Here is an 11,305-nt window from a genome sequence, read left to right as displayed (position 1 = left end):
ATAATTCAGACTTCTTCCCGGCACGGTCCCTCCAGCTCCAGCCCCACGCCCGATGCTCGGTCAGCAGCGGGGGTGACCTGCGGCGGCCCGGGGCGGGGAGCAGAGGCGGGCCGAGCCAAGGGCCGCCCCCGTCGACCTCCCCCCACTGGCCCGCCCCGGAGCGGTGTTGGAGAGTGGGGCGGGGTTCGGGTCAGTCTCAGCCTCCGGCACCGGCCGCGCAGCTGGAGGCGGCGGAGCGGAAGGTACCCGGGCCCGAGCTGGGGGGTGGCGAGGCGTCGTGGGAACTAGGCTCCGAGGAAAGCACTTTCCCGGTTTTCTGATCACTCGGGGAACGGCCCGGGAGGGGGCTCCGGGCCGGCCACGGGAGAGCGCCCCGAGCTGCGGGGCAGGCGCGCTAGCCTCCTGGGTTAGAGCGTTCTCGAACCAGAGCCTCTTTCCTTTCTGAGCCCCCCTAGCCGGGCCAGGGATCCACTTGGATCTCTGTGAGCGACCCTACCCAGACGCTCTAGTTCCAGGCGGGGCGTAAGGAACCCGGCCTTGGGTCGACTAGGGGAGTTCTGGCCTGGGAAGAGGAATGGCGGGAATAGGGGCGGGGTGTTACTATTGGGGGCTGCCACTGCCTGGCGGGTCTGGACGCCTCCCTAGATGGTTTTTGGAGCTAGTCTGAACTAAGAGGTTGAGACGACAAGGAAAGATTCCACTCCCATGTTGTGTATGTGCGTCTGAGAGTGAGAAAAAAACCAGAACACCAAAATCCCAGACTCTGCCTCCTACCCTGTTAGGAGGTTTGGGAGTGTTAGGGGATTGGGCTGAAAGCTGGGATCCATTTCTTCCTTCACGTCTAGCTTTAAAGTTAAGGAAGAGGTATTGCCTGGAGAGTGATTCCTTGCCTAGATCTCAATAGAGCAGAGTACAAAGGCCTGTTGGATCACCTGGGAAACCAAGAGAATAAGAAAGGCTAGTGTTTTGACCCGGGGAAGGCCCCACAAGTTCTAGACCCCTCTTCAGGCCCTGCCTGAGGTTTCCTGATCTCTTAGGGTCAGTGGGGCAGTTCCTCTGGGACCGCGTTTCACAGAAGTGTGTTAGGTAGCCTTGCCGGTTTGGCCTTGGGCCTCATGTCTTGGCTTGGCCTGGCTCTCCAACTCTTCTGGGTCAAGAAGAGGCTAGATGCAAACATTTCTGAGCTGGGGGCTCTAAAGCTCGGGCCCTGAAGTTCTGGCCTCTGCCTCCTACCGTCCAGTGCCAACCATGTTGCTGTGGGACAGCAAGTGGCGCATGCATGCGGAAGTGACTAGCGTGTAGTAGTCATCACCCACCGTCAACACTGCCCACCCTAGGCTGGTGCTGTCTCATCCAGCCTGTAGACAGCTGGACTTAGCTGAATTAAATGGGAGTGGGTGGGGGAGTTGGAAGAAGTCCTGTGGGTTACCTGGATGTACTTCTCAGACCTCGCCTTTAAAGGAGATAGCAGCCGCAGAGCGAATGCCTTCTCCGTCTTTTGGGGGTATCAGGGAGAACAATCCCTTGTGGTGGGGGATGCTAAGTGGGGCTGTGCGTACTCAGGTCCTATAAATTCCCTGTGACTCATGTCCTCTTCCCCCATATTCCAGTTGTGTGTGTGTGTGTGTGTGTGTGTGTGTGTGTGTTTGTGTATTCTAGGAGGAGGAACCACCCAGAAGCCTGATACTGAAAAGAATCAGCCCCCGGGCTAGAGTATTCTGCTTCCGAAAAGGCAGGCACAGGCCAGGGTCTGAGGTGGTGGTGTGTAAAGGAGCCCAGCTGAGCCAGACAGGATATGGGATTGAAAGGAAAAGCCAAGTTTGGGGCTGGGATCGGGTTACTGTCCCCTACTTAACTGCTCCCTGCCTGGTCCAAGCTTAGACTGATCCTCATTAGTCTTTTCTTTTGGGCTCCTCCCAGCCCGGGCTCTAGCTCCCTCCCTCTCACCAACAGCCTGGACTCCATCTCTAGTGGCTTGGCATTCTCCCTCCCCGTGTGTGTAGGCCTGGGGACCTCAGTAGCCTGGTCAGCCCCCTTCGACTGAGAAGAAAGAGAAGCTGTGAAGGTGTGAACTGCTTGTTCGTGTGTGCTGGGGTGCGGGACACACACAGACACTGAGAAGCTGGCCTTGTGTCTCAAGTCCCAGGGAGGTGTCTGCGGGCCTAAGGGTCAGCTGGTCTCTAGGAGGAAGGGGCTGTTCCAGAGAGTGGGCGGAGGTGATTCCCAAGTGGATTAGCTCCATCATATCAGTGCTGTGATAGATGTGTGGCTCCTCACAGTGTGGTCATTGTCCCCTGTCAGGGGCTGAGTGACCCAATGTTGCTGCCAGGCCCGGGGAGGGGGGGGCAGCCTGCCTGACCGTGAGCTGCCAGGACTGAGCCTTCTTTGTGTGACTTGAGACTTTGGGGAAGGGGTGGGGTGGGCCAGGGAGCCAGCCGGCTGCTACTACTGTCCTGGGGTTGCTCCCCCTGTCCCCCGGCTTGCTTTCTGTTCTCGCTTGTGGGGTGCTGTGTAGGCCAGACAGACTGGATCACTCGCCTTGCTTTGAGAGTCAGCCCTGCACCCACTGTATGTGTCACACTCGAAATAATGTGTCCAAATCTGAGCCTCAGTTTCTCACTTTCGTCAAAGTAGGATGGCCTGGGGTCGGATGGCTCAGCGGGCAGAGGGGCTTGCTGAGCAAGCATCATCACCCGAGTTCGAGCCCAGGAACCCACTGGGAGGGAGAAGAACTGACTATGGGTTGTCCTTTGACTTCCACATCCACCTACTAGGCAACTGGAGACCTGAAGAGTCTTTTCAAAATACCCAACAAAACACGTGTGTCCAGGAGATTCCGCCTAGAGGCTCTACCTGTGTTCCTTGCTCGGCCCTACCACCTGTAGCTGACGTCTTTGTGACCAGGCATGCATGACTTCTATGGAGGACAGTCTATTCTAGCTTGCATTTTAGTGGTTATTAATGAGTCAAAATCCTGGCCAAAAAAAAAAAAAAGTGAAGCTGATAGGCAACGCAGATAAATCTAGGTCTCTTGGGAGCATTTGCATGTGAACAAGATTTAAGCTAGTGTTCTTGGCTAAGCCAAGTGTCATCTTCTTCCTTCTCCTGATCCTGATCGATCAGTTCTAACCCACCCAGGAAGACCTGTTCTGACCAGCATTTCAAGGTCTTTTGCCTGCAGGTTTGGCTCTTGGCAAGAACAGGCCTTGGCAAGCCCCCTTCTCTTCCTTTGCTGGACGCTGTGGTCTTCACGGAAGCTTGGGGGCCCTAGAGCTGTGCTAGTGGCCTTACTGGGTTCTCTTTTTCCTCCCAAATCCCCTGCCACTTGACTGCCAGTTTAAACCATGGCTGCAATCCGGAAGAAGCTGGTGATTGTGGGCGACGGGGCCTGTGGGAAGACCTGCCTTCTCATTGTCTTCAGCAAGGACCAGTTCCCTGAGGTCTACGTCCCTACAGTCTTCGAGAACTACATCGCAGACATTGAAGTGGATGGCAAGCAGGTGAAGGCCAAGACTTTCCTGGCTGGGAACCCTGCCCCCATTCCCATAGGGCCCTAGTGTGTCCTTTCTTAGACCCGCGTGTGTCTCTGCTTCATTTCCCTGCTGGAAGTTAGGAAGTGAAACTGGAGCCCTAGAAAACCTGGATGTACTGTCTGGTTTGACCACATACTGGCTCTGGAATCTGAGCCAAGCCCCTTTGCCTTTGGGCTCAACCTCACTCCACTGCAAAATGTGAATGAGGGCAAGACCTACCCCAAAGCCAAAGGGTTGCCGTAAGAATTAAATGATGCGTGCAATGGCAGCTCATACTACACAAAGAGCAAGCCCACCTTAGATTGTTGCATTTGTGATTGGTCAGTACCGCTCAGCACATACTGAGTGCTGCGAAGATGATCCCTAAGTTTATGGAGCCTTCAGAGGACCTTGGGGTGTTAGTTTTGGGATTCCCCGGGCTAGCTACTCAGTAGTCCTATGTGTCAGGTGGAGCTGGCTCTGTGGGACACAGCAGGGCAAGAAGACTATGATCGCCTCCGGCCTCTGTCCTACCCGGACACTGACGTCATCCTCATGTGTTTCTCCATTGACAGTCCTGACAGCCTGGGTAAGGGCTTCGGAGGCGGAATGGAGAGCCTTTGGTGTCTGCCTTCTTCAGAGGCTGTGGGGAGTGTTGGGCCCTGCGGGTCTCCTTTGCTATGGGGACAGTAGCCCTTGGGGTGGGGGTGGGGGCATCCACCACAAGGAGCTTGGGGCTGTGCAAGGGTACCGTGTGTTCAGTAGTCCCGGTGACAGCTGTGGAAGCCTGGGCTTCTGCCGCTCTGTGCCCACGCCTGCACCTTTTGGGGTTATCTCTGCAGAAAACATTCCTGAGAAGTGGACCCCGGAGGTGAAGCACTTTTGTCCCAATGTGCCCATCATCCTAGTGGGGAATAAGAAGGACCTGAGGCAAGATGAGCACACCAGAAGAGAGCTGGCCAAGATGAAGCAGGTGGGCGAGGCAGCGCGGTGAGGAAGGGTCCTCAAGGGTCAAAAACTTGGGATGGAAAACAGCCGACAGTCAGCCTTAGCAGGAGCCGTGATGTTCACCTCCTGCCATCCCAGGCCTGCGTGCTGGGAGAACTAGAAGGGTCCACAGGCACCTAAAGTGTCAGAAAAGTCACCTGTCCAAGGCAATTTTTTTTTTTTTAAAAAAACTTATTCCAGCTTAAGGTCTGGTCTCTTTGGAGTTGGGGCTAAGATGAAGAGCCATCCTCATCCTCAGGGGGCAGCTGTGTCAAATGAGGGTTTGGAGGTTGTGCCACTGCAGAGCCCGGGGAGGGGAGGGCATTATGAATGGCTGAAGAAAGGCTCAGAGGGGTGTGCACTCAGAGACTTGCTGAATGACTCCAGCCAGAGGACTGTTTTATTTAGAGCAAAGTAAGAAAGGTAGGCTCTCCTGGGAGGATAGTTAAGGTTTTAATTGGGGACAGATGTCCAGTCTGTATGTCAGTAAAAAACATTCTGGTAGCTATGGAAGATGAACTCGCAGAGTGGTTCTCTCAACCTTTGGGGGTTGTGTATCAGTCACATCATGACTCATAAAAGGAGCAAAATTAGTTATGAAGTAGCAACAAAATAACTTTATGGTTGGGGGTCACCACAACAGGAGGAGCTATATGACAGTTGAGACCAGTGGACCAGAGGAAAATGAGAACGGAGGTCAGTTGGGCGGTGGGCGCTCGTTCAGAGTTGAAATGGGCACTGTAGGAATCAGGTTGGGTGGGAAGAAAGAACAGACAGAATTCTGAAGTGGCAAACTTGGGTCTCATGGCCCCAGCCCGGAAGCTGCCTGTTCTGCAGGGCATATAGAGGATATTTATTTGCCTCTTCTTGTGACCCCATATCTTGTCTTTGCAGGAGCCTGTTCGATCTGAGGAAGGCCGGGACATGGCAAACAGGATCAGTGCCTTTGGCTACCTTGAGTGCTCAGCCAAGACTAAGGAAGGGGTGCGGGAGGTATTTGAGATGGCCACTCGGGCTGGCCTACAGGTCCGCAAGAATAAGCGCCGGAGGGGCTGTCCCATTCTCTGAGTTTCCCAAGGTCTCTCCAATTTTCCCTCCCTCCTTCTCACAGGGGTTCAGAATACCCCTATCCCATTCCACCCTTGTAGGGCTCCATGCTGCCAGTTTCTTTTTTGGTTCTTTCCTGCCCAGGACTGCATGAGTTTTCCCAGCCCCACCTGGGGGTTGGTAGGCCCTTTCCTCCCTGCCTCTGGGAACCAGGCTAGTGCCCTGCCCTTCCTGAGCAGGGCCCCTCCTCCTGCCGCGTTGGTCCAGGGATAGGGCTCGTAGTCCCTTGGGCCTTCCCTTTATCACACACCAGCACTTTATATTTCTGGCTCACAGGAGGAGTCTGGGGTGGCATTTCTGCTTTGGGTAGTAGCCTCATCTCTGACTTGACTCAGTGGGAGGGCAGGACATGAATAAAGGTCAAAGGTTGCACCGTGTGTGGCAGCTTCCTGTCTTTACTGGCCTACCTTGGCTGTGAGCCTGGAGTCCCATCTTTTTCTCGAGTTGCTGGCTAGGCTGGGCCCCGGCCTGCCGAGGCGGGGCTAGGGGCGGAGGCAGCAGAGGACAGGGTGGAGTCTAAAGGATGAGGTCATGTTTGGCTGACTGCCTGGGTGGGAGAGGGGAGTGGTCCGTACCATTGGCTAAACATAGAAGCCTGTGGGTGGCTTCCCTGTCCACTGGGTTTCCTGTCTTCCACGTAGTTTTAAAGGGGTGTGGCTCTGGACAGATACCCTCCTAGAGGGTCAGCTTGGGGGCACAGGAAGCAAGCAAGGCGTAAGCAAGAGGCTTTTGCATAGAACGGCATTTTGTTTTTCTTGAAGCAGCTCAGCTATAGACTGCTTGCCAGCATATTCGCGGCTGTGGGTTCAATCCCCAGTACTGAGAAGGAGACGGAAGAAAAAAAAAGCTTTTCTTTCCTCCCCCTTCCTCCAAATTTTAGCAGCTTGGGTTAATTTTTCCCTAGCAGAGGAAGGGGTGGAACGGGGTTGGGGATGTAAACGTCCCAGCCTTCCTGTCTCTTGCGGGGACAGGTGAGCTGGGTTCTGAGGAGTAGGCAGCAATAAGGCTTGGCTGGTGTGAGAAGGCGGCAGCTGGGTCTTCAGAGCTCATTTCTCCACTCTGGCTCCACTTGGAAGGACAGGCCTCCTTCACCCTCCCGCTCCTGGGGGTGATTTTGGTGGCGGTGGGGCCCTAGGAAGAGAAGGAGACATACTTGGTTTTCTTTGCCTCTTCTTTCCACAGCAACGCCTCCCCCCTCCCTTCGGACCACCACAACCCATCCATACCTGAGGTAGAGGGGCTGAGTTTGCTCAGACCTTGGAGTAAGTCCTGTCCCTGCTGCAGGTCCAGTTTAGCAGGAAAGGGGCATCCAGTATACCCCCCGTTTTCTTTACAGAACTCCAGGAATCTGTGGGGTACAGGGACATTGGCATGGGGAGCTGTGCAGGACTAGCTGAAGAGCAGAGGTAGAAGGCAAAGCGACTCAACTTCACTTAATAATTCAGGGTGGGCATTGTGAACACCAACGGATCTGAGGACTAATGGGGTATAAATGCTTAGTAGAGACACACCTGTCCTAGGCTGGGACTCAGGGTCACCAAGAACAATTATGGGATGGGAATGCTTACGTTTTCCAGTCCGGGTCATGGCCTAGGAGGAGGGGGTTGCCCACTACGATGAGCAAAGCCTTGGCCCGGGTCACAGCCACGTTGAACCTCTGGAAGGAAGAAGTGGTGATGTCATGGAAGGGACAGGCCCTGAGGACACGTTCGTGCCACCCACAAGCCTGCAAACCTTGGGGTTCTTAAGGAAACCGAGGTTAAAGTCCAGATCCAGCTGCACAAAGCTTTGGCTGCTCCGGACGGTGGAGATGAGAATGACGCTCCGTTCTTGCCCTTGGAATTCTTCCACGGAGCCCACCTAGAGTGCAGAGGCAGGCCTTAAGACCCAAGAGGAACCATGGCGAGAAACCCACTCCAGGGGGCAAAGCTGCCAGGAAGGTACAGACAGGCACTGGTTACTTGTAGATCATCTGTGGGGAGTGCAGGGCCAGGAAGAGGCCAGGTCTCCCTGTTGTGAGGCCTGAAGGACTCTCAGTTATAGGGTGGGGCCTGGAAAGGATTCAAAGCCAATCAAGAGGCAGGCACCACAAAGAAAGCCCCAAGCAGAGTTCTCTTCCCTGGAGAGACAGCCACTAATTTGGTCAGGATTTCTGAGGAAGAGGCCTGTACACCATAAAGCAGTGGTTTTTCAACCCTAGCTCCACACGTCAGGATCTCACCCGTGGAGCTACAAAAGAAAACAAAAATGCCAGGTGGTGATGGTACTTATAATCCCAGCACTCGGGAGGCAGAGACAGGCGGATCTCTTGAGTTTGAGGTCAACCTGGTTTGCAGAACAAGTTCCAGGACAGCCGGGGTACCTACACCGAGAAACCCTGTCTTGAAAGCCAACGATAAATAATAAATAACAAAACAATAACAAAAACCCACTCTGGCTTTTCCTCCACACAGCTAATTGGCTGGGTGGGACCCAGGCAGTGGCATTATTAAAGTTTTCCACGTGATTTTTATCTGAATCAGTGTTGAGCTGCCCCTTCAGACCAAGAGGTAAGCTACAGAAGGAGCGAGGAGACATCACATGACAGGCAGGGTTGGTCTAGAGAGTTTGGACTTCATCCTTAGGGCAGAGGCCACACACCTGACTGATAAGAAAAGACATGGTGCTTGCTCTCAGAACTACCTGGGGAAACCCCAGTTTCATTCCGAGGAAACAGGGCGGGACGGGACACAACACAGACTGACGTCAGAGGCACATGGGAGGCTGGGAAAGAACATGGGACTAACGTCACCTTTAACTCCTTGATGTCGTCCAGTCCTCGAAGCTCCCGGTCAAGTTTGGTGATGCAGTAACGGATTTTTTCTACCTGGAGGGAGGGGAGAGCTGCCTTTCTCTCATGCCCTCACCCTCACAGAGAGGGAAGCAGAGGTCGGCAGCTGGCTAAGGTGCCAACGGGCAAAGAGAGTCTTAGTCTTGGCCTGAGGACCTAACCTGCTTCCGGTATGGGGAGATGACGCCCACGCTCCGGGGGCTCAGGCGGGCTTTCCCCTTCTTGGAGGAAGGGGCCAGCAGCTGTTTCAGGTATGACGTCACTGTGGCGGCCTCTTCAGGGTTGAAGAAGGATGGGCTATTGCCTTCTCGCTCATCTTTGCCCATTACACCGTGGAAGATGATGGGAAAGCCCTGGACATGACGAAGCGAGAGGAAACCCCTCAGGCTGGTCTCCCTCCTCCCCAGCTAGGGACTCAAGGGTTCCAGCCACAGTGACAAACAAAGGGTGCCTTCTGAGGAGGGCGGCAGGGGTCCAGGGTTGGAGCCCTGCCCTGTTAGGCCTCACCTGCCGAGGCAGCCCCTCCCAGCGGCAGAACCTTTCTCGATCCATCACGTCCGCACAGGCCTGCAGCTCCCCATCGTAGTACAGCTGGTTAGGGATGTCCAGGATGGTGGGGTGAGACCTAGGAGGCAGGAGAAAGAACAAGATCCAGGCCCCTCGGGGGAGCCCTGCTTCACCTGCTCCCCACCCCCAGTCTCTGATCCTCCAGCCATGCCAAGGACACATTCACCGGCGTCGGCTGTAACAACAGAAGGCCGAGCCAAATGGTTCTAATAAGCCAGCCAGGGCTCTCACTGACCAGTCAAATTCCTTTTAAAAAATCCAAGAATTGGGCCGGGCGGTGGTGGCGCACGCCTTTAATCCCAGCACTCGGGAGGCAGAGGCAGGTGAGTTCGAGGCCAGCCTGGTCTACAAGAGCTAGTTTCAGGACAGGCTCCAAAACCACAGAGAAACCCTGTCTAGAAAAACCAAAAAAAAAAAAAAAAAAAAAAAAAAATCCAAGACTTTAGCACCTATTCTCAGTTTTTAGTTTGCCAAACGAGGGCAGTCCGAAAACAAATTATCAGCACTATTTAATTAGGTTAAAGCCCCCAAATGAAGGCATGGACACAAAAGCGTTTCCAGACTTTTACAGTCATCGCTGTGTGGTGCGGGCCATGCCATGCCATGCGTGCATGCGTGTGGAGGTCAGAGGACAACCTTGAGGCGTCAGTTCGCTCCTTCCACCCGTAATTAGGTTCACGGGTTCGGGAAATTTCCCTTGGGTTGTTAGGTATGGGTACAGCAAGTACTTTTACCCACGGAGCCATCTCCACCCTGCCATTTTGAGACTGTCTGACTGCAACCAAGACTAGCCTTTAAACTCTGAATCCTCCCGTCTCACCCAACCTCCAAATGCTGGGATTAAGGTGCTTACAACGACAGTCCAGATTATATTAATTCAACCCTGGTTTGTTTTTTTTTTTTTTTTTTTTTTTTTAGTTTTTTGAGACAGGGTTTTTCTGTGTAACAGCACTAGCTATCCTGGATAAACCAGGCTGGTCTCGAACTCACAGAGATCCACTTGCCTCTGTTTTCTGAGTGCTGGGATTAAAGGAGAGAGCCACCACAGCTTGGTTTTACTCAACTCTTAAAAGATTTTTATTCTTTTTAATTATGTGTATGTGAGTGTGTGTGTGTGTGTGTGTGTTTGTATGTGGTAGTGTGTGGGGCCTGGAGGCCAAAGGTGCCAGATCCCCCTGGAGTTACAGTGAGAGGTGGCTACGAGCCACTTGACATGGGTGCTGCACACAGGTCACCTGCAACACTTTTAACTGCTGAGGCATTTGTCCAGTCCCAGATTTATCAAGCTCTTATTGACAGTCTAGAACTCACCTAAGCACTGGCGTTACATAAAGAAGTACACAAAATTGTGAGGGTGGTGTACACCTAAAATCCTAGCTACTCAGGAGGTTGAGGGAAGATTGCTTGAGCCAAGGGTTAAGATCGGCCTAGGCAACACTGGCAGACCTCGTCTCAAAGGGGACAGGAGAGTTGGGGATTACATTAGTGGTAGAACACTTGAAAGCAATATGCAAGGTCCTGGGCTCAAGTCCCAGTACCCAACAAAAAATAAAAACCACAAGCATATAGGCCTGAGTTGAATATGCAATTCAACTAACAATGGTTTTACAGAAAAACTTATGCTCCCTGCCTTTGTTTTTTCTTGTTGGGTTGCCTAGAAACTTAGACCCGGGCTGGAGAGATGGCTCAGTGGTTAAGAGCATTGACTGTTCTTCCAGAGGACCTGGAACCACTCGGTGGCTCACAACCATCTGTAATGAGATCTGACACCCTCTTCTGGCCTTCAGACATACATGGAGGCAGAATGTTGTATACATAATAAATAAATAAAATCTTAAAAAAAAAAAAAGAAAGAAAAAGGAACTTAGACCCATCCAGACACATTCTGGTCTGACGTCCTCTGGTATGCAGATAAACCACTGGTCCAAGAAGCACTGTCCTGCTCAGTCACAAGGCTGTAAGAGGGCTACCAAAGAGAGCCCCTCTTTCACCTGACAAGCAGCAGAGGCGGGGGCAGGGATACCTGTAGTTGCGGAGCAGTTTGGTGATGAACTGGGGGTCATAGCCATTGGGGCCCTTCTTGTACAAGGAGTTGTAGGTGAGCAGGCGCTCCAGCAGAGAGTAGCCAAGTCCATGCTTCTGTGCCAGTGGCGAACGAAGCACAGGCCCTAGCTGCCGAGGGTCTCCTGCCAGCACCAGCTGCCCTCCTGGATTGCCCGTCTCTTTGACATCCATCAGTCCTGAGAGGCCCGGGAGATAGGTTAAACGGTGGGACTCACCCAGCTGGTGTGGGGTGGTGTAC

The 11,305-nt window shown here is 53.4% G+C and overlaps 2 protein-coding genes across 8 annotated transcripts in view; one reads left to right on the top strand and one right to left on the bottom strand.

Annotated features, from left to right (window-relative positions):
* Positions 1 to 86: 86 nt before the first annotated feature.
* On the top strand, positions 87 to 5,983 carry Rhoc (ras homolog family member C). Of its 2 annotated transcripts, none has more exons than XM_048442296.3 (5): positions 87 to 242; positions 3,337 to 3,500; positions 3,981 to 4,101; positions 4,355 to 4,485; positions 5,394 to 5,983. In XM_048442296.3, the coding sequence occupies exons 2-5, from the start codon at positions 3,345 to 3,347 to the stop codon at positions 5,565 to 5,567; spliced, it is 582 nt and encodes a 193-aa protein (XP_048298253.1). In that variant the 5' UTR covers positions 87 to 242; positions 3,337 to 3,344; the 3' UTR covers positions 5,568 to 5,983. The 2 variants fall into 2 exon arrangements, with proteins under 2 accessions (XP_048298253.1, XP_048298254.1); XM_048442297.3 differs by lacking the exon at positions 87 to 242 and adding an exon at positions 1,940 to 2,065.
* Positions 4,934 to 11,305, bottom strand: part of Mov10 (Mov10 RNA helicase) — a 25,475-nt gene continuing 19,103 nt past the window's right edge. For all 6 annotated transcript variants that reach the window (XM_087897679.1, XM_087897678.1, XM_087897677.1 and 3 more), the window contains 8 exons: positions 11,027 to 11,243; positions 8,944 to 9,061; positions 8,598 to 8,789; positions 8,398 to 8,472; positions 7,341 to 7,466; positions 7,175 to 7,263; positions 6,833 to 6,954; positions 4,934 to 6,737 (listed from right to left, as the gene is read on the bottom strand). In XM_087897679.1, the coding sequence (XP_087753805.1) occupies positions 6,646 to 6,737; positions 6,833 to 6,954; positions 7,175 to 7,263; positions 7,341 to 7,466; positions 8,398 to 8,472; positions 8,598 to 8,789; positions 8,944 to 9,061; positions 11,027 to 11,243 (1,031 nt within the window). In that variant the 3' untranslated portion in view covers positions 4,934 to 6,645. The remainder of the gene's footprint in view (positions 6,738 to 6,832; positions 6,955 to 7,174; positions 7,264 to 7,340; positions 7,467 to 8,397; positions 8,473 to 8,597; positions 8,790 to 8,943; positions 9,062 to 11,026; positions 11,244 to 11,305) is intronic.

The sequence above is a fragment of the Myodes glareolus genome, chromosome 17, assembly GCF_982192425.1.
Source record: "Myodes glareolus chromosome 17, mMyoGla1.1, whole genome shotgun sequence".
Lineage (NCBI taxonomy): Eukaryota > Metazoa > Chordata > Mammalia > Rodentia > Cricetidae > Myodes > Myodes glareolus.
Note: the sequence above shows the minus strand (reverse complement) of the source record. Positions and strands in the feature narration are given on the sequence as shown.